This window comes from Podarcis erhardii (genome assembly GCF_964252035.2).
Source record: "Podarcis erhardii genome assembly, chromosome: 15".
NCBI classification, from domain to species: domain Eukaryota; kingdom Metazoa; phylum Chordata; class Lepidosauria; order Squamata; family Lacertidae; genus Podarcis; species Podarcis erhardii.
The window spans coordinates 35062863-35087176 of record NC_138505.1 but is presented as its reverse complement, the minus strand read 5'-3'; the positions used below and the strand labels follow the sequence as shown (position 1 = coordinate 35087176).

The 24314-nt window shown below is 46.1% G+C and overlaps 2 protein-coding genes across 3 annotated transcripts in view; one reads left to right on the top strand and one right to left on the bottom strand.

Annotated features, from left to right (window-relative positions):
• The window catches only part of PUS1 (pseudouridine synthase 1), a 139926-nt gene that overhangs the window by 71169 nt on the left and 44443 nt on the right, over window positions 1-24314 (top strand). The gene's annotated exons all lie outside the window — the stretch shown is intronic.
• On the bottom strand, window positions 15764-22527 carry LOC309329738 (uncharacterized protein). The gene is made up of 7 exons (XM_081840748.1): window positions 22432-22527; window positions 17850-18075; window positions 17581-17697; window positions 16924-17007; window positions 16594-16806; window positions 16255-16306; window positions 15764-16141 (listed from the first exon to the last, which is right to left on the bottom strand). Exons 1-7 carry the CDS (start codon window positions 22440-22442, stop codon window positions 16116-16118), a joined length of 729 nt encoding a protein of 242 aa, XP_081696874.1. The 5' UTR covers window positions 22443-22527; the 3' UTR covers window positions 15764-16115.

Here is a 24314-nt window from a genome sequence, read left to right as displayed (position 1 = left end):
TACTCCTCCTCCACTACTACGCCACCAACTGCTACCACCAACTGCCAACACCACCTCTCTCCTCCAAGCTCTCCTCACTAACCCACAATGGCCGCCTGCAAGCCAGTGGCTTTTAAAGGAGAAGCAAGAGATGTCACAAAGGAGGGCGGGTCCTTGTCACCGTGGCAACCCCCCACCAGGACCTGGCCCCACCTGGCCCCTCCTGAGTGGTGATGCTCCTCTGTCAGAACTCGGAGGCACCTGATGTTCCGCCTGCAGAATGCTCTAAGCCCAAACTCTCTAGCCCTACGACTGGCTCTGCCCCGATCAATCCATTGGTTTCTAAGGTGCTTGGTGGCTCTCTTTTTCTACGTTTGGTGCGGGGGGCTTAATAATATCACTACCCCTCTGCACTCTGTGAATTAAGTGGGGCTTGGATTTGCAAGCATTTGTAACTTCTGCCACATCATTTTCAGGTGGAACTCAAATCGGGAGAGAAAAGGGTAAATGCAGCCTGCTCTTTCCATGTGGGTGGCACATTTCGTGGTGCATGCAAGTTTAACGGTGGGCCATAACACTAAAGGCAGGCGCGTTGGGGACCTGTCTGGCCTAAGTGGGGAAAGGAACCATCAAATTCGCTCATAAAACCTCTCTGGCATGGGAGCACATGAATTCCAGAGCCATGGGCACATTCCAGAGCCATGGGCACATGAATGCTTCACAGTCTGTTGTTTTTCTGCGGAATTCACATTTGGAAATATGCCCAGTCGACTGCAAAGAGCACATACCTGCTTCTTTCCAAAGGAGTGCTAAAATCAATTAACAAGTCCTCAAAGAGGCAGGCCTGTTTCAGTCCCCCCTCAGATAGTCTCAAAGGGCGAGGAAGCCAATGCAAATTTATCCGCAATTTCAGCAGAAGTTGTGTCTCAAGAGTGCAGCAGCTAACTTTTGGCTGACTAAAATTCTGGCACCTTGGCTGAGTGTCCTGGAGCATGCACAGAAATCCTTGACCTCCAAGGGGGATGTAGCATTTCAAAGACCGCAGGGCAAATGTGTTCCTGAGCATATGCAGAATCCTTTTCCTCTGGTGAGGTGTGGGGAACCTTTAGCCACCCCAGCTCTTGCTAGTCTGCAACTCCTCTCAGCTCCAGCAAGCAGGAGTTCAGCAACATCTGGAGGGCCAGAGGTTCCCCACACCTGAGCTACAGACTGTGCAGGTATCTGTGGATTCTGGAGTCCCAGAATTTGCCTTAGGTATCTTTTTTTCCATGGATGTTAGTGACTTCACCTGCCTGATGCTGCATAGGAGGTGATGACCTAGGATGAGATGGCTGGCAGGTACTCATGCTACGGCCTGGCTGACTTGCTTGCACAGTAAACGGGAGACGACTACTCAGTGTGTAATCTGATCACAGTGAAGAACGGTTGCAACTTCCCCAAATCTCTTGCTAAGCAGCAGAACTCTGTACTGCTGTGTCTGCCTGCCGGCATTCACAGCAGAAAGCCATTTGTACTTCTGCCTCTGTTCTGGTCTCTGAATGGAAGCATGGTTCGTATCCCAGTACTGACACCAGTGTCTGTTGACCCTTAGATGTGGATTCCAGATTTTTGCAGGAATGGGTAACTTAGCAGCATTTTATACAGCTCTTGTAAAGTTGGAAAGGACCACAAGGGTCATCTACTCCTGAAATGCAGGGATCCTTTTGCCCAACATGGCACGGCTTCCACCCTGGGATTAAGAGTCTCATGCTCTACAAACTGAGGCGTATGTTCTGGTTTAAAATAAAAACAAATTCAGCTGATCTTAAGAAAGACCTCAGCTGTGGATTGTTGGTTGACATTGCAGTGGTATGTGAGGGACAGTACAGATCCTCCAAGTGTTTCTACTTTCCAGGGACAGTCCTGGATTTACAGAAGCCATTCTGGTTTCTGATTTGATCCTGGAAAGTCCTGCTTTTCCTTAGGATGCCCTTATTTTCATTGGAGAAATGTTGGAGGGTGTGGTATGATGTCCCTGTTTTGATCAGAGAAACGTTGTGAGGGAATGGAGTCGCGCGATCCTGGAGCCAAGAAGATCGCGTAACTATGCCAGCTTTAGAAGGCAGCTGAAGGCAGCCCTGTATAGGGAAATGCGTAATGTTTTCTTATGTTTTTATGTATGTTGGAAGCCGCTCTGAGTGGCTCCGGCAGCCTTAGTCAGATGGGTGGGGTATAAATAAAATAATAATTATTATTATCATTATCATATTATATCATTAATATTATAATATTTTTATAATCAAATATTATTGTCATAAGAATTTTAAGGTCTTACATATATAAAATAAATGTTCATAAATGTACCAAGCGCGCACACACACACACACACACACACACACACACACATATATAGCACATGTCTGAAGCCCACAGAAAAAGTCCTGAAAGCCTTTTGTCCCTCCCAAATTTACCTCAAATATTGTCTCCCCATTGTCTTTTGGCCCACAAATCCTGTCTTAAGGGCACATTTAAGATTTCCGAAATTAAGTAGTTATCATTACAAAAGAATAGCCAGGCTCTCCAGGTAAATCCCTCCACAGGTTTCCTGCTGGCCCCTTCTCTGATGTATGTATGATGTATTGGGGGTGGTCTTGGGCTGCACCCCTTCTGTGATGCATGTATGGGGGTGGTCTTGAGCACCAGGGCGGGGAATTTCCAAAGTTTCTTCGTATAGGAGTTTGCCCACCATTGTTCTGGGTCCCTCTCCCCCTTTGTGTGTGTGTGTGGGGGGGGAGCACAGCTTTAAGAAAGATCAGGCTTACGAGCTGCTTTGCTTTTTAACATTCTCTGCTTGGCCTCTCTTCTTTCCTCCTACCGATACAGAACCTACCAAAGGACTCTAGATGAGCTCGGGGGACCCCAGAAGCGAAAAGGAGTTGTTAGAATCATAGAATCCTAGAGTTGGAAGAGACCACAAGGGCCATGGAGTCCAACCCCCTGCCAAGCAGGAAACACCATCAGAGCACTCCTGACATATGGTTGTCAAGCCTCTGCTTAAAGACCTCCAAAGAAGGAGACTCCACCACACTCCTTGGCAGCAAATTCCACTGTCGAACAGCTCTCACTGTCAGGAAGTTCTTCCTAATGTTTAGGTGGAATCTTCTTTCTTGTAGTTTGGAGCCATTGCTCCGTGTCCGCTTCTCTGGAGCAGCAGAAAACAACCTTTCTCCCTCCTCGATGTGACCTCCTTTTCTATATTTGAGCATGGCTATCCTATCACCCCTTAACCTCCTCTTCTCCAGGCTCAACATGCCCAGCTCCCTTAGCCCTTCCTCCTAAGGCATCGTTTCCAGGCCTTGGACCATTTGGCTTGCCCTCCTCTGGACCCCTTCCAGTTGGTCAGTGTCCTTCTGGAACCCTTCTTCTTGGGACCATATCTCGGGATGGGACGTGTCCCTCTTTTGCGTGGGGGAAACGCGGGAGGGGATCTGAGCAGCGCGCACCACCTTTGCCCAGACTGCTGCGGGGCGGGTCCCGCTCCCCCGCCGCCCCAGCCGCTTCTCTGGGGGGGGGGACGAGGATGCCCGGGAGCGCGCCTTCCCCCCCCGCCCGCCCCCTCCCCGCCAGCGCCGGGCTCCTCCCCTTCGCCAAGCCGGCCCCGTTCCGGCCCTCCGCGGCTGCCGTCGTCGGGCCCCGCTCTCCCTTCCCTTCCCTTCCCTTCCCTTGGCTCCCCCGTGGTTGCCGGGCAGGAGCAGCGGAGGAAGGGGCCGGCGCGGGGAGCGAGGAAGGAAGGAAGGAAGGAAGGAAGGAAGGAAGGAGAGGGAGAGGGAGCCCGCCGGCGCCCCGCTCGGATGCCCTTCCTAGCCTGGCTGTGCTCGGGGCGCCTGGCCGCTCCTGCCCTCGGGAGACCAGCCGGGGGCTGGCGGCTGAAGGGCAGGGCTAGCGGAGGGCTCGCCCGGGAAAGCGGCCTGACAAGCGGACTTGGACCAGCTGGCGCTTCGGGAGAAAGGAGTTCACTTCAGGGCGCAGGAAATTTTGTACAACCCCCACCCCCATTAAAATTCTCAAGTGATCTTAGACATGGGTGTATTATGCCAATAGCTTATCAGCAATTGCCTCTTAATATGGGAGCGCCTCTGGTTCAAATGATGTCAATCGGATAACAGCTTTTTGGGTACTCTGGATGCAGCCTCTGTGTGTGTGTGTGTTTGTGTGTGTGTGTGTGTGATCATGATCGTCATCTTCTGTAAAAGTACGTTCCCTTGGCCAAGGCTGAATAAAACCAGTGAGAAATGTGTACAATTCAATCCCACACATCTATGCAGACTGAAGCTGACCTACAATTTGACCTCTGGGGCAGCTTAGCTGCGATGGAGGAGGCCTGAGAAGTTTGCCGGGAATCTCAGAAGGGGAGCCTGTTGGGCTTAAAAACCTAAGCAGACGTTTCCCCTTCAGAAGTGTGGGAAGAAATCTGGAGTAAAGGAGGGGCTTGTCTAAGGTTACCAGATTTTTTTTCAATGAATCCAGGGACACTTTTCAACTTCAGTAGGAGAATATGGTAGTCTCTCCTCAGAAGGAGGAACCGGTCCTTGGCACTGCCAATCATATGACATTAGAAGAGTCACATTTAATAATCAAAACCTTGCACTGTATATTCAAAAGACTAGATGATCTTTCGTCCCAGCTGCACAGCCTCCAACAAAAGCTAGTTACTACTTCCCCAGCGTCAGCCGGTGTTAAGTCCCCTGAAGAGAGGAAGGGGACGAGGAGTTTGTCCTTAAACAACAAACGTACCGACAAATTTAAATACAACCTGAACCTTCAATTAGGTCATCAATCCTTGATCTTAACACCAAGGAAAGTGAGCCTAACTATACAAAATGGGGACCCAAGATGGAGAACTCTGTGTGGTGCCAAGGATCTCCTAAAGGTGCTTTTAAATATGGAGGCAACACAAATTGACCTCTGTGCAGTCCTCCCCCTTGTCCATCATCATAAATCCCAGAGAGTCCTGCTTGCGTTCCAATCCACAAAAATTCCCACTATCATACTACGAAAGAAAGCATTTTTGTTTCGCTGTGGGATAGTACCAACAAGAGCCTTTATAGACCCCAAGCCTAAACCCCTACTGTTGGAGGCAACAACCAAAGAGGGCTCAAAATCTGCTAAACCCGATCCACCAGTGGACACCAGAGTGGGTGTTCTACCCCAGGAGAAGAGCTATGTGGTCTCCACTCCCCTAGCAAAGAACAGTGACCATCCGGAAAGTGGCCTGACACCACCAGAAGAGATCGAACTCATTGCCTCTTTCGCAGATTTACCAGTGGTGGAACAAAAAGAAATTATTAAAAGACTGGAATCGCTTAAAACCCAACTTATTAGGAAGCTCAGCACCAGAATACTCACATACAGCGAATATGTCTCTCTCGAAGAACCAGATCATATGGATCTCTCAATATCTAATGCTAAATGCATGTCGGCAATGGAGGATAAGATACAACCCCAAGAAGCAACTACCAGTCCTTCCCTCCAAGCAGAACAATCCTCTGTGCTCTTAATAGACTTGCATGACCGTCCATCGAAAAACATACCTGAAGAAAGCAGCACACAACAGGAAAAATCCCCTTCTACACATTCATCGATGCCAGACCTGGAACCTTCTTATAGCACTGACCAATCAAGAGAAGAGGTGCCTTTGCCAACCTCCCCAAATAGTCCTCCCGCCCAGCCTCATCCCTCCTTGTGGAGTATTATGGATTCAACAGCAAGACCAGTGACGGAACTGATTGAAGACCCAACAGGCCACATAAATCAGGTAGCCCAAAAGACCAGTAGCAGGCTACAGAGAGACCAATCTTCTGACGAGATAGCTGGTCCACCCCGGGTGGCCCTCCAAACTCTTTTGGAAAAGGGGTCCGCCCTTGTTCAAGGTCCTACTCCTAGTAGATCGAGGGGCCAAGCTCAACAGTCAGATGACCTTGTAAATCCCACTCAGCCTTTACGAGAGGTTTTTCATCAGAGAAAGATAACTGATTTCTTTATTGGCTCCCCTCTTCCCGTATTAAAGTTGAGCCAATTTTCTGAATGACAGTCAATTGGAGGTACGGGGAATCCCCAGCCTTCAATATTAAGTTGGAACATTGCTGGATGGAAAAGTAAAAAATTAGATCCAGAATTCCAAAAATATATTAATTCCTTTCTTATTATACTATTACAAGAAACTTGGGTGGAGGAGGAAATTGAGTTAAATGGCTTTGAGTTTATATGTCTGCCTGCTAGCCCGTCAACGAATGGTGGCCGCCCTAAAGGTGGCCTTACAATTGGTATTTCCCTTAAACTTCGGGCTAAACTTTCACTAGTGCATGCTTTTCCGCCTTATGCTATTACCGGACTGATCTCTGGTGGAAACTTCTCTTTATTGGTTACAAATGTCTATTTCCCTCCGGGAGGGTTAGCAGCGAATCTTACTTCTAGATGGGAATCCCTAGAGGATTTTTTACTTTCTTGCTATCTTAAATATCCCAATGTCCCCTCCATTACTGGAGGCGATTTTAACGCTCGGATAGCCTCAAATTGGGAGGCTCTTAAAAAGTCTAAGTGGTGGATTGACCCTGGCGCTCAAACTTACGATCTAGCATACACCCCCACTAGAATATCAAAGGATGTAAAAGTCAACAAGGCAGGAGTGATGCTTTATCTGATGACTCTACGCCTTAATTTAATTATATTAAATGGCAGGTGTCCTCCAGACATGCCAGGAGAGTTCACCCACCTGGGGTTAAAATCCAACAGTGTTCTCGACTATGTTTTGGTTTCCCGGGATCTATTTTTGAATGTCACCTCCTTTAAAATTGATAATGCCCAATTTAGTGACCATCTTCCCCTGACAACCAAGTTATGTGTTGACTGGCAGTTGCTCGACCGCTCCCACCCAATCCCGGTGACTGTGGAGTCGTCCACTAGAGTAAAGGTGACTAGATGGTCTCCTGCCCTCGCTCATAGATATATGGATTTTATCAGAGAAAAGTTTTCTGGTGATCAGCCGGACGTAGGAATAGTCCCGCGTGATCCTATTACCTGCTTGAACTTTTTTTCTTGCCTGATAGAAGTTTTAACTCGCTTTTTTACTTTTCCTACCTATGGAGTTAAAAACGACTATTTTAAATTTGGCGCCCCCTGGTTCAACTCTGCTTGCAAACTAGCCAGACTCCATCTTCATACAATATACAATGACTATAAACTTTCCGGCGCTCCGGCTTTACCTCCATCTTATTCCCTGGCTAAAAAAGCATACAAACAGGCCCAGAAATCGGCCAAACGGGAATGGCATTCAAATCGTTGGCAGACTATAATTTCTGCCTCAAAATCTCATAACTCCCGGAAATTTTGGTCCTTAATAAAGGGAAGAAACACGAAATATCCCTTAACGGTGATCCCGGCCCCTACATGGGAGCAGTTCCTGAGAAAATATTTCTCAGTGGCAGAAGCTCCGGCCACTCATTGGAGACCTTCTAATCCCCTTCCCGTCTGGCCCAATACCGACCCTGCCGAAATCCTAGAATTGATAGCTGAGCTGAAAACTGGTAAGGCCCCTGGGCCAGATTTGGTCCCAGTTGAGGCCATAAAGCTTCATTCTGCATGGTGGGCAGGGATCTTAGCTAAAACGTTTGACGCAATAAATGCCACGGGCTTAATACCAGGAACGTGGAAGGAGGCCATTATAATTCCTATCTACAAAAAAGGCCCTCCCGGTGACCCAGGGAATTATCGGAATATCAGTCTGCTATCGTCCATTGGGAAAATATATGCCCGTTTTTTGCTGACAAGGTTGATGAAGTGGTCAGTTGAGGCTGACCTGATTGGACATGAGCAAGCTGGATTTAGATCAAACCGATCCACAACAGACCAGGCAATTATTCTTTATCACTTAGCCCGGAAATACTTGACACCTCGACGGGGCCAACTTTGCGCAGCTTTCATAGATTTGAAAGCTGTGTTTGATAGTATTCCGAGGAAATTACTATGGGATAAACTTGCCTGTTGGGGAATAGATAGAAGGCTCCTGTGGCTTATCTCCCAACTTTATGCCGGGTCCGTGGCCAGGGTGAGAATATCCCCTGCTGGAGACCTGACTAACCCAGTGCCAGTAAATAAGGGTGTACGCCAGGGTTGTATTTTAGCGCCGCTTCTTTTTAACTTATTTATCAGTGATATGAGGAACCCATTAGCCGTCGCTCAAAACTTTATCCACACCCCTCGCATAGCTGATTACCGTTGTCCTTTACTTCTCTACGCAGATGATGCGGTACTACTCTCTTACTCCAGAGTGGGTTTAAGGAGGGCACTAAAGATTTTTGCGACCTATTGCCATTCTAATCATCTGTCCATCAACCACACCAAGTCTAAAGTACTGATATTTTCAAGGAGTCGAAAACTTTATTCATGGAAGCTGGAGGGCACGAAAATCGAACAAGTACATAAATTTAAATACTTAGGAATTTATTTTCAATATAATTTAGGGTGGAAAGCGCACATTGAATATCTTCAAAACAAGACAAAAGCCCTATCACACTCCCTCCTCCGTTTTTTCTACTCTGAGGGGGCCCTATTCATTCCTGCGGCCTTGAAAGTGTATAGCATCAAAGTGTTGGCCACAATGGCCTATGCTGCACCTTTATGGGCTGCCTTTGCAAACCTCTCACCTTTAGAGACACTTCAAAGCCAATTCTTACGCCGACTTTTAAAATTACCAACATGCGTAAGTAATGCGGCTATTCGCTTAGAAATGAAGATCCCCTCAGTGGAGTTAGTTATATGGAGGAGAGTTTTGATTTATTGGATATCCCTATGGCATAAACTCCCGAACCACTATCTAATTCAATGCATGTGGCGGGATGACTTCACAAATTTGTGGTCAGGAAAAATCCATGCCAAATTGCTGTCCTATGAGATCTCGCCCACTGAATTGCTCAAACTGGATCTAAATGTGGCAAAAAGGTGTATAAATCAAAGGCTGGATGATGCGGAGCTATACCAAAACTTCGTAGCTGGTGGTGGAGCCTGCTCACCGTTAAATTTCGGCATAACCCCTATCTACCGCGCTCCGTCCTACTTAACATCGCTTATGGCCACGTCTCACCGATATGCCTTCATTAGAGCTAGGTTCAATGTCTTTCCAACAAACGTGCTGAGACATAGATTCACTAAGGGCCAAGTCCCTTCAATGTGTGCTTGTGAAATGAAAACATCTGAATCTCTACATCATGTTATGTTTATCTGCCCTTTGTACAGTTCAGCCCGTGCTAGTATACTAAACCCCATAACCCAGCCTATGGCTGACAAACCAGTAGACCTACAGCTTGCTTGGGTTCTTCAAGATGTGGATCCTTATATTACCCTACAGGTTGCTAAATTTCTAACAGCCGTCCTCTCGTACAAGAGACAGAACGGAATGTTAGCTGATTATTGATAGTTATAAGAATTATCTATAATGACATCAGATATTGATTTTAGTGTAGTGCCAAAATTTTTTAATCTTAATCTTAAACTTTTTATGAATGGCTACTATCCGTCCTTGTGAGTTGCGAACTGTGTTATACTACTTGTGGTTTGTACGAGTCCGCTGTTTTATTTGATTTGTTTTGTTGTGTTGTGTTTCATGATGGGCGTAAAGCCGAATAAACATTTGTTGTTGTTGTTGTTGTTTCAACTTCAGTAGGAGTGATAGGATTTTGTATGGGGACTGATTTGTAAATCCGGGGACTGTCCCAGGAAACGGGGACATCTGGTAACCTTAGGCTTGTCGTTTTCGTGGGCTGCACCCAGCAAAGAGTATTCCGTGGCAGACTAGTACTAGCAGCGGAGGCATCATATGGAAGGATTGCCAGTTGCCATAGGTAGGTTTCCTTCCCATGAATTGGTCTGTCCCCCTTTCCAAGGGCATCTACATGAGCGGCCATTGCCACCACCTCCTCTTTTCCAGAGCAGGAATGATGACCAATAGCACCAGGGTAGTTCACAGACCTTCCTCCTTGCTCTGCCCCATGCAAGCGTTTCAAATTCACTTTGTGACAGATTAGCGTAGTAAGGGGTGTCGGAGAATCAGTGGCCGCCTTTTGGGTTTGTGTGGCCATGGGGTCTGTCATCATGACCTGCGCTACAAATTTGACCACTGCACTACTGATTTGCCATGTTACTGATTTGCCATGTGTTACTGGGGCCTGCCTGGTGTTTTTACATGACTAGAATGTGTGCTTTTATTTAAAATGCATCTCTGGGTTATTTGTGGGGCATAGGGACTCGTCCACCGCATGGTCTGAGGGACGGTTGACTGGCCTACGGCTGAAAAAGGTTGCTGACCTCTGAAATATCCTACTGTATAAAAGTAAATTTTGCAGTCATTGCTTCACCCACAATTGCCCCTGGCGTGTAGCGGCTTGTGCAGAAGGGAAGGCACCCCTCAGGCTCAAAGGGCTTCCCCAGCCCTGGTTCACAAAACAGGAAATGAGAGGGCATACTGTGCATTTAAAGCATATCTCCCTCACCCCCCTGCATTCTGGGAACTGCGGCTTACCCCGAGAGCTACAGTGCCAGCACCCCTAAGCAAACTACAGCTCCTGGGATTCTTGGAGGAGAGTGGGGTGCACTAAACGCATGGCACCCACGGCAGGCTTTGCAATCTTCCCTAAAAGCTTCCTCCTCCTGCAGTTCCACAGGTCGGTTGGGAGGTGCAGGCTGCCCTCTGCTGCTCAGTCCTAGCATTTGGGGGAAAGAAGGGGAGATTCTTGCAATTAGCAAAAGAAGCTCCATCTGCACCAGTCTGAAAAACGGACTCTTTTTTCACTTGCTCCTTCAGCCTTTTCAGACGAACCATAGGATGTTTATGCTGATCGGATTACATGCCGATTACATGTGAAATCCGCCTTTCTACTAGCAGTGAAACAGTGAAGGTTTCACAACCAATTAAAATAGGTGGAGATTTGCTTGGCCATATGCCTTTTGGGGTATCCAATTTCCCCCCCTGTCTCTTAACTGCACTTCTGTGCTGTTTCCTATGCCCCTTCCAGCTAATCTCTGCCCTGCTTTCTTTTCTGCCTTGTTTATTTTATGTTGCTGCTGATGATCATTTCTGGGTGTAACTTTCTCTCCTGAGGGCAATTTACTTGGAAGAAAGTCTTTTTGCACTTCGTGGGGTATGCTTCTGTGTTGGAGTGCCTGAGACTAAGGAACACAGGCTGGAATATCCTTTATTATTCACTTGTAGGATCGCTGATCATCAAAGCGCATTGTTAGCTGCATTCGGAAGTGAAGTTTAGCTGGAGTGCAGTAGCAGTCTAACGATGCCCTGAAACCACAGGCGTTTTCCTTATTTTCAATAGGAAACAATGATAGAAGGAAGCGTCAGCAGATTTTATGCAATGCTTAAACACTGAACATGGGCTTTTCTTTTAAATGAGCAACATGACTCTAGATCTGAAAAACTAATAGGCAGAATTTGTGGCCCTGGTCTAATGATAGGCGAGAACAGTGAACAGACCCTCCATAGTTCTACGCTTCAGGGTTTCAGCAGGCAAAACAGATTTCAAAAATGTGTATTTTCAGCTGTGGTGCAGGTGTGCCTTGTCGGCATAAAAGAGTCCACAAGAATATCTTTGCAGATTGCTTTCTGCTTTTATTCTTAAAAGTCTTTGTGCAAAAGCGACTGACCAACTGTACACACCTCAACACTACCAGCTTTCACTAACTAACCAACCAACCCAACACCAAACTAACATTTCTCACTCTATATATACAACCCGGTGCAGACTGCTGACTCATGCTACCCAGCTTTTTTAAGCATTAAAGAAACAGCGGCCATTTTAGCCGTGACACCCCTTCTGTTTCTTAAATGCGAGAAACCCCAGCGGGTCAAATACATACATACATACTGTACACTATATACATAAACCCAGTTTTGTCATCAGTTCATTATGACATGTTGCTGGCAAAGGCTTGGTAAACAAATCAGCAATATTATCCTATGATTGACAATACTCCAGTTTGATTACCCCATTCTGTACACAATCTCTAACATTTGCATGACGGATAGCAATATGTTTTGATGCGGATTTCATTATTTCTGAGCCCGCTAACGCAATGCACGATTGGCTATCTTCATACACTTGGATAGGCAAATCTACTTTACAATCTAGATCTTTTAGTATCTGTATAAACCACATGATTTCACTGCATGCTAGCGACAGGCTCCCATATTCTGCCTCACAGGATGAGGTCGCAACAAATCCTTGTTTCTTTGACCTCCATCCAATTATGGAATTGGCAAACATCATAACCATTCCACTTGTAGATTTTCTAGTAGCTACACAGCTTCTCCAGTCCGCATCAACAAATACTTCTAGTTTTTCGTCTTGTGTACTAGATATCTTCAAACATACATTTAATGTCCCCTTTAGATATCCGATAAGCCTTTTCAAAGCACACCAATCAGCAGTACTGGATTTAGATCCACGTTGGCTCAGAACATTTGTAGTGCATGCAATGTCTGGCCTTGACCACTGGCTTAAATACAGCAGTGATCCTATTTTTGAGTGATACAACTCAGGCTGATCAAATTCATCCTCACACACTGTCTTTGGGAAATCTGGTGTCATGGGAGTCTGAACTGGCTTGCAGTTTTCCATGCCAAACTGCTCTATCAAACAAAGAATTTTCTCTTTCTGGCTCAATAGGAAGCTTCCATCAGCTTCCTGACTTACTTCTACTCCCAAGTAATTGCTTACAGGCCCTAAGGCTTAAAGCTTAAAATTCTTTCCCAGTTGACTTGTGAGCTTCTGTATCTCATCCGTGGAACTCCCTGCTACAAGCAAATCATCAACAAAGACTAAGAGCATTAGATATTTGTTGCCTGCCCCCTTGGTGTACAGGCATGGATCAGCCACACTCCTTTTAAAACCAAGTTTTACAAGGGCTTCATTTAAACACTGGTTCCAACACCTTCCACTTTGTTTGAGACCGTAAACAGCCTTTTTTAAAGGCCAGACTGCACCATTCCCTCTTCAAACCCAGGGGTTGTCTCATCAACACTTCATGGTCTAAATTTGCATGCACATATGCAGCATCAACATCAAAATGGTGCACTGCTAATTGTCTTGCAGCAGCAATAGAGAGCATTAAATGAAAAGTTTCACTCTTTACAGTTGGAGAAAACACTTCATCATAACTCTCCCCTTTAATCTGAGTGAACCCTCTGGCTACTAATCTGGCTCGAAAACGTGGTTCCCTTTTCCTTTTATAAACCCACTTGCATGACACCACTCTGCCACCAGGTGGCGGCATTATGACCTCAAACACTTTGTTACGTTTAAAAGAGTCCATTTCTTCTTTCATAGCTTGTTCCCACAAAGCACGTTCCCCAGCGGGTAAGTCTAAGACTTCATTATAACTTTGTGGTTCCACACAACTCACACTGCATACTCTCACTCCTCCTAGGGTCAAACGCTGAGGAGGTACACCCTTGTTTGAACGGTGGGAGTGACTAGGCACAACTACTTCTCCCCCCCCCCCCATCTCAGGGTCTTCTTCCTCTTCCTCTAGAGAAGTATTATCTATTGCCACATCTTTTGGAGAAATCTGTGCCTCCTCCTCCTGCTGCTCCTGTGTTGCCAATGGCTGAGAAGAAGCCTCTTCTCTTACTTGCAGAGGCAGTAGGCAATCTGGGTTGGCATGGATCGCAGTCCATCCTGTCCTGGTCAGCAAAGTCTGTGCTTCGTGACAGAACCACGCGTTCTGGGCGTAAATTGAAACACCACCCTTTGCCATAGGGTTGATATCCCACAAACCGCAGTCTCTGCGCTCTAGCGCCCCCTTTCTGGTGCTGAGCTTTGGGGATATTTACATGAGCCCAAGAACCCAGTTAGGAAGCATTGTCCACTCTGGTTCTTTCCCAAACAACACACAATAAGAAATATCTTTTATAGAGCTAGACCAGGTTCTATTAATCAAAAAGTTTCCTGTAAGGAAAGCCTCACCCCACAGCCTATGGTTGTTACCCAATCCTGCATCCACTAGTAGGCAATCCTTTACTGACTGTATTACAGCCCCACGTCTTTCACACAGACCATTTTCAGCAGGGCTATAAGGGTTAGTCAAACGGTGAGTGATCCCCTTACGTCACAACCATGCTCCAAATTGTTTGTTCAGAAAATCTGCGCCCCTATCTGTTTGCAACTGCACAACAGGGCGAGCGAAGAGCTTTTCAGCTTGGACAACCCATTCTCTGAATGTGGGGAAACACTCCGATTTCTGCTTTAACAAAAACAACCAACTAAAACGTGGTTTATCATCTATTACCAGAAAAGCATATCTGGCGCCCCCTTCAGTCTTCTGTAGAAAAGGGCCTATCACGTCACAATGGACAAGTTCTAAAACATCTTTAGATACTCTGTCACTTTTAGAAGCCAAAGGCTTCCTCTAGGATTTGGCCATTTTACATACATTGCAATCTAGGAAACAGTTACAGCTCTTTACTTTTAGGTTCTTGCACACCTTTTGCATCTCTGAAAGCACACGGAAATTGGTGTGACCCAGTTTTCTGTGCAGTTCATGTACACACCCCTTATGAACTGGCAAATTATCCTGAACCACCTGGGCTGCTTTAACAGGCTTATCCTGCATTACATATAACCCATTTTCCAACTTTGCATGGCCACATACCTGAGTTCCATTCTTTATCAGACAACCATCCTGCGTGAACTTAACACTATACCCTGCATTAATCAGACAGCTTACAGACAGTAAACAATAGTCCTAGCTGCTGACCAACAGAGTCTCTGGTAGAGTAGTGTTCAAGCACTGCAGGAAACATGTTCCCCGGCCATCAATCTTGCTTCTACGATCATCAGCAAGATAGATTCCTTTCCATCAGCTGGCTTCCCCAGGGTCTTAAAGTCCTCCCGACTGTTGCAGATAATCCTGCTGCTACCAGAGTCCAGCAACCATGTTCCTCGAAGTATCTTCCTCTCCTCTCGTCTCGAGAAAATGCAGACACAAGTTGAGCAGAACGCGTGTTCTTCTTCCCTGAAGAGAACCCCTTCTGCTTACATTTCTGCGCCGATTGCTGTCTCTGCTCCATGTCGTCTCCTGGAGGTCTTGCCCTGCATTGACGTTGGAGATGCCCGGCTTGGCTGCATCTATAGCATCTCCTCACCGCCATGGCCAAGTCCCAAACTTGGCGTTGCCCCATTGGCAGATTCTGCTGCTGGCCCCCTCGGCTATAACTCCTCCGCTCTTGGAGTTCAGCCTGTCTGTCTGACCTTCTTTGGTCAATCTTCCAACCACATACTCAAGGGTCAGATCTCGGGGACGCATACTCTCCATGCTGTTAATCACAGGCAACCAGCTTTTAGGCAAACTTGAAAGGATAACGTAGGTTTGGTCACTTTCATCCTAACGCTTACCTCTCTGTTGTAGTTGAAGAAACAGAGATTTCAGCGTTTGAAGATGAGTTGCCAAACTCTCACCTTCTTTCATAACAGTCCTGAACAGCCTTCTGGTCAGAGAAATTATAGTTCCAGCAGTTTCTCTGACATGCATTGCCCTTAATAAATTCCAGCACTCAAACACTGTGCTGGCATTTGCTACATGAAATAACTGAGAGTTGCTCAAACACAGCATAATTTGGGCACGAGCCCTTTCATCCAGCCGTCTTTTCTCAGTAGAGTCCCGTCTCAAAACCTCAGTTTCAACACAGTCCCATAGTCCATCTCTTCTTAAAAACTGCTGCATTTTTATTGACCACTCAGCCAGTTGCTTTCTGAGAGAAGTTCAAAAGGGATGCCTCCCCCAATATTTACAACTTGGGAAGACTGGAAATCTGCCATCTCTGCTGGTGCTTGCTGAGCCCCTTCTGTGGGGTCTCCAGCAATCTCTCCTGACTCTCTCTTTAGAGTTCGACTGGACAGTCCTGGCTGGCACTCACCGGCTTCTAGCTGCTGCCTCTGTTGACCCTCAGGTCCTGCCTGGCTCTGCAACTGGTGTAGCCGCTCTGTGAGTCACCTACTGTGGTCCTCTAGCAGTTCAAACTGTTCCAGTAGCCGAAGCTGAGTGCTTTCCTGATCCTCAGATCCTAGCCGCTCCAGCATCGCTGCAGACAGTTACGGCTATATGTCTTCAATTATGATGTCATCTGGATGGAAGAGAATGAGAAGAGAATTAAAATGCAAATGCAAATGCAAATGCAAATAGGATTTTCCCACAGGCCTTTAGTCAAAGGTCGCTGTCTCCAGGTGTGGGGCTTACCTTCTTTTGGCTTCCGGCGAAAGCAGGCCAATTCTGGCCGAACGACTGTCATCTGCAGAGGAAAGAAAAATCGGGGTCAGATGGGAGCAAGAGAGCACAGAAACAGCACCAAGTCAGGAAGGACAGGTCTCCCTCTGTCTTGGGCCCAATCCCTTGTTCCTCCTGGGCAGAGGTGGAAGGGCAGCAGCAGGAAAGGGGGCAGGAAAAGCCTCTGGCCTCATCCTGGCCCCCAGGGACACACCCCGCAAATTCTGCGCTAAAGATCACTTGGGGATGTGATCTTGGGGGGTGGGGGTGGAAGTAACCAAAGAAATGAATAGAAGAAGGCAAGGTACTTACTCTGAGTTTGGGATATTTCCTGGCAATGGCCAGCAGCAAAGAGATGCTGCTGGCCGCAAGTTGTTGCGCCTCCCCACTTTCCCCCAGGGCGTATCCTCGGAGGTCCTGCAGGAGGAAAGAGCATTTCAGAGTCAGGGGGCCAATCTGGGCCAAAGCGGCCCCCACCACAGAGTCCCTGGCACTTCTGCACCACAAGGGGTTGCCAGCTTTGGTCTTGGACCAAATTGGGGGCCAAACAGGCTCTGTGCCCAAGAAATGGGGCAGTCCATTGGGTAAGGGACGGGGGGGGGACAACCCTAAAACCAGCCCTGATGCCATCGGGACACTTACACTCAGAAGCTGGAGGAGGGTGCCAGGGTTGGGTGCTTCCATCAGAAGACTCCCCAAGAGAAGCCGGTAGTGCCTCTTCAGTTCCTGCGGGAAAAGAGAGAAGAGAGTTGGATTCTGCAAGGGTGTGACGAAGAGGAAGAAACAGAATGTGAAGGGAAGTCAAAACAAAGGACATACATCTCTCTTCTCCTCCTCCTCCTCCTCCTTGGCCCCACTCAGAACGGCCTCCAACATCCTGTGCAGGATGGCACTCATCATGTCCGAGGTGAATCTGGGCCTCATCGTGCTGCAGAGATGAAAGGGAGAGGGTTAGAGTCTCCCTTGCCCCCTTCTCCCTCCCGCCTGCTCTTTCCCCCTGGAGTTCTGCCCCCCACCCACAACCCCATCCACGCCAAAGACCCCACTCACCTTAGCTGGAGGAGGGCCTCCAAGGCAAGGGCCAGGGTCAGGGGGGAATCCCTGAAGTGCTCCAAGGGCCCCAAGATGTCCTGCAAAAGAACAGAGGAGGAAAATCAGCACCGACCCCAAACACCAGGCTTGGTTTTGCAGGGGAATGGCAACCCCATGGCCTAAGCCGGCAGGGTCCTCCTCCCCACAGATGCACAGCCCCTTCCCCCCACCTCCCCGTGGGAGTCCCTCACCCCCCCCATCACTCACCAGAATTCTATGGGCCGTCTCCTCCTTGGAGCACTTCAGGGATCGGAGCCCCCTGAGCTCCGCTGCCTGGCAGCTCTCGATGACCCCCAGGATGTAGCGCTGCTCATCCTCCAGCAGCTGAAATGCAAAAGTCAGGCCGTCAGTTCCCCGTGAGGGGAGGGCTTCTCCGCACCTGAGAGTGCAGAGTGGGGGGCAAAGAGCCCGGGGGGGGGAAGCGGGGGGCAGGTCTGAGGGATCCAGTCCCTGCGCTTGTTTTCTCCAATACTCACCCCTGGGGCTGGGACTTGGAACCGAAGCAGCACTGCAAACAGAAGGACAGGGGAAGAGGTGAGTCCTCTTTTGCATCCTCGGACTAGTCGCCCCCCATGCCCATCCCTGCCCTCCTCTGTCCAAAAAAGGAGGGCCACTGGCTTACCTGGCACCACGGGCTGCTCTGTGACTGGCTGGGGGGCCACCCTGTGGCAGCGCCTGAAGAGGCGTCTTAAGCACCTGATCCTAGAAGAGATGAGCGGAAAGAGTGACTCAGATGCTGGCAGCCCCAATTCTTGGGGGGTGTTTGGGTGTGAGGAGGGGAGTCTGGAGAAAACAGGGAACCACTGCCGAATTGGCAGAACAGAAATATGTATGTGGAGCCTAATTGATCCTTGCCGGCCCACTCTGACCAATTCCTTCCATCTCTCTGCAGTTCAGTGACCTGAAGGGGCATCATCAGAGCCTGAAAGAGGCAGCCCAAAGCATGAAGGGCTGGCAGAGAGAGAAAGGAGGTCCCAAGTGCTCTGGGTTCAAGAGCTACCGCCATGTCAGGGCCCAGAGAGCCTGGCCCCCTCATTCATGCAGTCAAGCAGTGTATAAATTTCATGAAGCATTGTTACCAGAATTTTTGGAAAGGGTGGCGGGGGTTTCGCCCTCTAGCAGGCACCATACCCCCCTCCGACCGTACCCCAGATCAACACCTTCACGTCTGCAAATGTCCCCACAAAAGACATCCTGACACAGTCCTTTCCTTTTTCTATTCCAAAGGCTGCCATAAATAAGGGTAGAACATTTGCCCTAATGAAGGCCGAGCCTTTCGCTCGCAAGGCGCTCAACCAATCCGCTCAGACTATCCAAATATCCAACAGCAACCAATGAGCGCCACGAAACAGTGCCCTCCAGCACAAAGCACTGACAACAACAACAGAACAACGCACACAGGCACTGCAGCTGCCGACCAGCCGTGGCCTCTGCTCTACAAGTAGGAATTCCCACTGGGAAAAGGGGAAAGTCAGAACCAGCCATGAAAAGCATTCTTGGTCCATTGAAACTAGTCTTTCAAGTTTCAGTCTAGGCTCTTGAACTACCAACCCAGCTGTACGCTTGTGAAACATGGACCCCTTATAAACGCCATCTCCAACTCCTTGAAAGATTCCATCCATGGTGTCTCCGAAAAATGTGACACACCACTTGGGAAGGCAGGCGAACTAACACCAGTATCCTGGAAGAAGCAAAGATTCACCAGTGTTGAAGCAATGATTCTTCAACACCATCTTCGTTGGACTCGTCATGTGGTTCGGATGCCTGATTATTGTCTTCCAAAGCAACGACTCTACTCCAAGCTTAAAAATGGAAGGCATAATGCTGGTGGCCAACAAAAGAGGTTTAAAGACTATCTCAAGGCCAATCTAAAAACATGTTGCATAAACAAAACATAATACAAAAAAGAATAAGAGATTCTAAAATCAAGCATTTACAAGAAGAAATAGGCAAACAAGAAAAATTATTAGCGAAAACACCAAAAAAGAGATCGCAAACCAAGCCATTAAAATATTACAAACACAGCTCTCAACGCTCTCAAATGATGAAATAGAAAGAAATATAAAATGGATGAACAAAAATCATTTGAATTTGGAAACAGACCAGGTAAATTACTTGCGTGGCAGATAAAGAAAAGACAAAGAGAAAGACAAATAAAGTAGTATATGAAGGAAAAGCAGTGGAGACGGAAGAAGGAATAAATAAATGCTTTGTAAAATACTTCACCAATCTATATAAAAAAGGTGCAGAAACTCGACAACAAATTATAAAATATCTTCAAGGAAAACAAATCCCCAAAATAGGTGAAACCAAACAGAAGCAGCTAAACGTACCAGTAACAACAATGGAGATACAACAAGCAATTTCCCATCTTAAACTGGGGAAGGCTGCAGGTGCAGATGGACTATCCGTGATACACTACAAAAGGTTAGAAGATGCTATAACAATGCCTTTTTAAAAATTAATGAATGAGATCATGCAAGAAGGAAAAATACCAAAGTCGTGGCAAGAAGCCAATATTGTATTAATTCACAAACAAAGCACAGCTAGAGAATTAGTTAACAATTACAGACCCATATCATTATTAAATAATGATTATAAATTGTTCGCGGGGATATTAGCACATAGGCTGAAATCGGTCCTAAAGGATGTAATAGACCAAGACCAAGTAGGATTCCTCCCAAATAGGCATATAATGGCAAATAGGAGAATAGTATTTGATCTAATTGAATATTTGGAAATGAGACCCAACAAAAAAGCGGTGTTTATGTTAACAGATGCCGAGAAGGCTTTCGATAACCTATCAAGATCGTTCCTTCAGGAAGTAGCAGAAGCAGTAGGACTGGGTGAAAACTACTGCAGAGCAATAAACACAATATATGAAAACCAGCAGGGATGTTTAATAATAAATGGTGAAAAGACCGATCCTTGAACTCTAGAGAAAGGTACCAGGCAAGGATGCCCGCATTCACCATTACTTTTTATACTAACTTTGGAAATCCTGATTTTAGAAATAAAGAAAGAAAAAGAGATAAAGGGAATTACATGAGGCAAGGATGTTTTCAAAATTAGAGCTTTTGCGTACAATATTATATTAGCACCTGAGGAGCCAGAAACCAGTCTAATGAAAGCACTGAGGATAATGAATGAGTTCGGCAAAGTAGCAGGCTTCAAGATAAATATGTCAAAAACAAAACTTATGGTAAAAAACATACAGGGATTAGAAAAGAGCGAACTACAGGAGAAATTGGGTTTGGAAATTGTTACAAAAGCAAAATATTTTGGTATAGAATTGACGATGAAAAATATTAATCTATTTGGAAACAATTATGAAAAAGCCTGGAAGGAAAATAGAAGAGATCTAGAAACCGGGAGTAGATTAAAGCTGACGTTAATGGGGAGAATATCTATAATTAAGATGAATGTTTTACCCAAAAAGATATATTTGTTCCAAACAATACCAAAAATAATGAAAGAAAATTGTTTTGATGAGTGGAGAAAAGATCTAACAAAATTAATATGGCAAACCAAAAAAACCACACATAAGGTATAAACTATTAACAGATAAAAGGGAGAGAGGAGGACTGGCATTACGAAATCTAAAATTATATTATGAAGCAGAATGTCTGGTGTGGTCAAAAGAATGGATTATATTGGGAAACACTAGTATTTTAAATCTAGAAAGTTTTGACAATAGGTATGGATGGCAGACCTACCTAGCATACGAGAAGGTTAAGGTACATAATGGCTTCAAAAATCATATACTCAGAAATTCATTGTTTAAAGTTTAGAATAAACTTTAAAGTTTTAAAGTTTAAAGTTTTGGAATAAACAGCTATTAAAGCCACAAATCCCTTTATGGATCTCTCCATTAGAAGCCCATGCAGTTAAAAAACACAATATGAATCCGAACTGGGCAACATATAGACAAATACTGGAAGAAGACCAAGGAAAGTTAAAATTAAAAACATGAAAAATTAAAACAATATGGGATGGATAATTGGCAATATATACAATTAAAAAGTTTGTTTAAAGCAGATCAAAGAAAAGGTTTTGCCAAAGAACAATTGCTATTTAGCACCATTATAATACGAAACAATAGGAAATTATTATCAAAAATTTACACTCTATTATTAGACTATGATTTGATGAAGAGGTAAAAGAAATAATGGTCAAATGGGCACAAGATATCGGCCATACTATATATTTAGAACAATGGTAGAAACTCTGTCGCGAGGATATTCACTTTGCCCACCAACCCGAACAGATAAGCTTCGGGATTTTTTATCAAGGGTTTGTTTAGCATTTTCTTCAGTTCCTCATGTATTATTCCCCAAAACTTCTTTATTTCCTTGCAACCCCACCACATATGAATTATCATTCCAGGTTCTTTGTTACATTTCCAACAAAGGTTGGATTTGAATTTATAAATTTTGGGCAGTTTAACTGGTGTTAAATACCACCTGTAAAACATTTTAACCAAATTTTCCTTTATGATATAGCAGGTGGTAAAGCGAATATCCTCGCGACAGAGTTTCTCCCATTGTTCTAAATATATAGTATGGCCGATATCTTGTGCCCATTTGACCATGGTTTCTTTTACCTCTTCATCCATAGCGATTGTTCTTTGGCAAAACCTTTTCTTTGATCTGCCTTAAAACACTCTTTTCTGCTCAGAAGGAAGATGGCGACCAGAGGAGGCACTTGGGACAAGGCTAGGGGCAGCCATCATCCCTGAAGCATGAGACCACGTACACAGCAACCCTTCTGCCGGGGTGATCATCACTGCCCTGCCAGACAGGTAGCCATCTCAAGGACAAGAGTGGATCTAACCTACATGGATTGGGGACTTGGCCAAGGCAAGAGGGGGTACTCAACTTGGCTGGGAAACAGGAACATGTATATATTTTTCTTTGTTTTATTTAATGGGTTTAAGGTGGAGGTCAAGAGAGGAACAGGGACAAACCTGATACGATACTCAGGTGTCTGCCAGAAAAACCTCCCAGTTTGTGACACCCCCCCCCCCCCCGGAGATGAAGAGAAAGGGGTGCTACTTACAGCCTGCCCATGTCGTCCACAAAAACCCTAACTATTCCTCTATCTAAAAAATAAAAATATATACAGACTATGCACAGGTGTGCACAAAAAAAACAAAACAACAAAAAAAATTAAAACAAACAAAGAACAAAAAATAAAATAAAATAAATAAAAATGTTAAAATAAAAGAATAAAAGAAAATCAAAATAAATCAAATCAAATCAAAAAAATAAAAGTAATAAATGAAATCAAAATAAATCAAATCAAATAAATAAAATAAAAGTAATAAATGAAATCAAAATCAAAATAAGAAAACGAAAAAAAAAGAACAAATCACTACTCCTCCTCCACTACTACGCCACCAACTGCTACCACCAACTGCCAACACCACCTCTCTCCTCCAAGCTCTCCTCACTAACCCACAATGGCCGCCTGCAAGCCAGTGGCTTTTAAAGGAGAAGCAAGGGATGTCACAAAGGAGGGCGGGTCCTTGTCACCGTGGCAACCCCCCACCAGGACCTGGCCCCACCTGGCCCCTCCTGAGTGGTGATGCTCCTCTGTCAGAACTCGGAGGCACCTGATGTTCTGCCTGCAGAATGCTCTAAGCCCAAACTCTCTAGCCCTACGACTGGCTCTGCCCCGATCAATCCATTGGTTTCTAAGGTGCTTGGTGGCTCTCTTTTTCTACGTTTGCTGCGGGGGGCTTAATAATATCACTACCCCTCTGCACTCTGTGAATTAAGTGGGGCTTGGATTTGCAAGCATTTGTAACTTCTGCCACATCATTTTCAGGTGGAACTCAAATCGGGAGAGAAAAGGGTAAATGCAGCCTGCTCTTTCCATGTGGGTGGCACATTTCGTGGTGCATGCAAGTTTAACGGTGGGCCATAACACTAAAGGCAGGCGCGTTGGGGACCTGTCTGGCCTAAGTGGGGAATGGAACCATCAAATTCGCTCATAAAACCTCTCTGGCATGGGAGCACATGAGTTCCAGAGCCATGGGCACATGAATGCTTCACAGTCTGTTGTTTTTCTGCAGAAGTTGTGTCTCAAGAGCGCAGCAGCTAACTTTTGGCTGACTAAAATTCTGGCACCTTGGCTGAGTGTCCTGGAGCATGCACAGAAATCCTTGACCTCCAAGGGGGATGTAGCATTTCAAAGACCGCAAGGGGAAATGTGTTCCTGAGCATATGCAGAATCCTTTTCCTCTGGTGAGGTGTGGGGAACCTTTAGCCACCCCAGCTCTTGCTAGTCTGCAACTCCTCTCAGCTCCAGCAAGCAGGAGTTCAGCAACATCTGGAGGGCCAGAGGTTCCCCACACCTGAGCTAGAGACTGAGCAGGTATCTGTGGATTCTGGAGTCCCAGAATTCGCCTTAGGTATATTTTTTTCCATGGATGCTAGTGACTTCACCTGCCTGATGCTGCATAGGAGGTGATGACCTAGGATGAGATGGCTGGCAGGTACTCATGCTACGGCCTGGCTGACTTGCTTGCACAGTAAACGGGAGAGGACTACTCAGTGTGTAATCTGATCACAGTGAAGAACGGTTGCAACTTCCCCAAATCTCTTGCTAAGCAGCAGAACTCTGTACTGCTGTGTCTGCCTGCCGGCATTCACAGCAGAAAGCCATTTGTACTTCTGCCTCTGTTCTGGTCTCTGAATGGAAGCATGGTTCGTATCCCAGTACTGACACCAGTGTCTGTTGACCCTTAGATGTGGATTCCAGATTTTTGCAGGAATGGGTAACTTAGCAGCATTTTATACAGCTCTTGTAAAGTTGGAAAGGACCACAAGGGTCATCTACTCCTGAAATGCAGGGATCCTTTTGCCCAACATGGCACGGCTTCCACCCTGGGATTAAGAGTCTCATGCTCTACAAACTGAGGCGTATGTTCTGGTTTA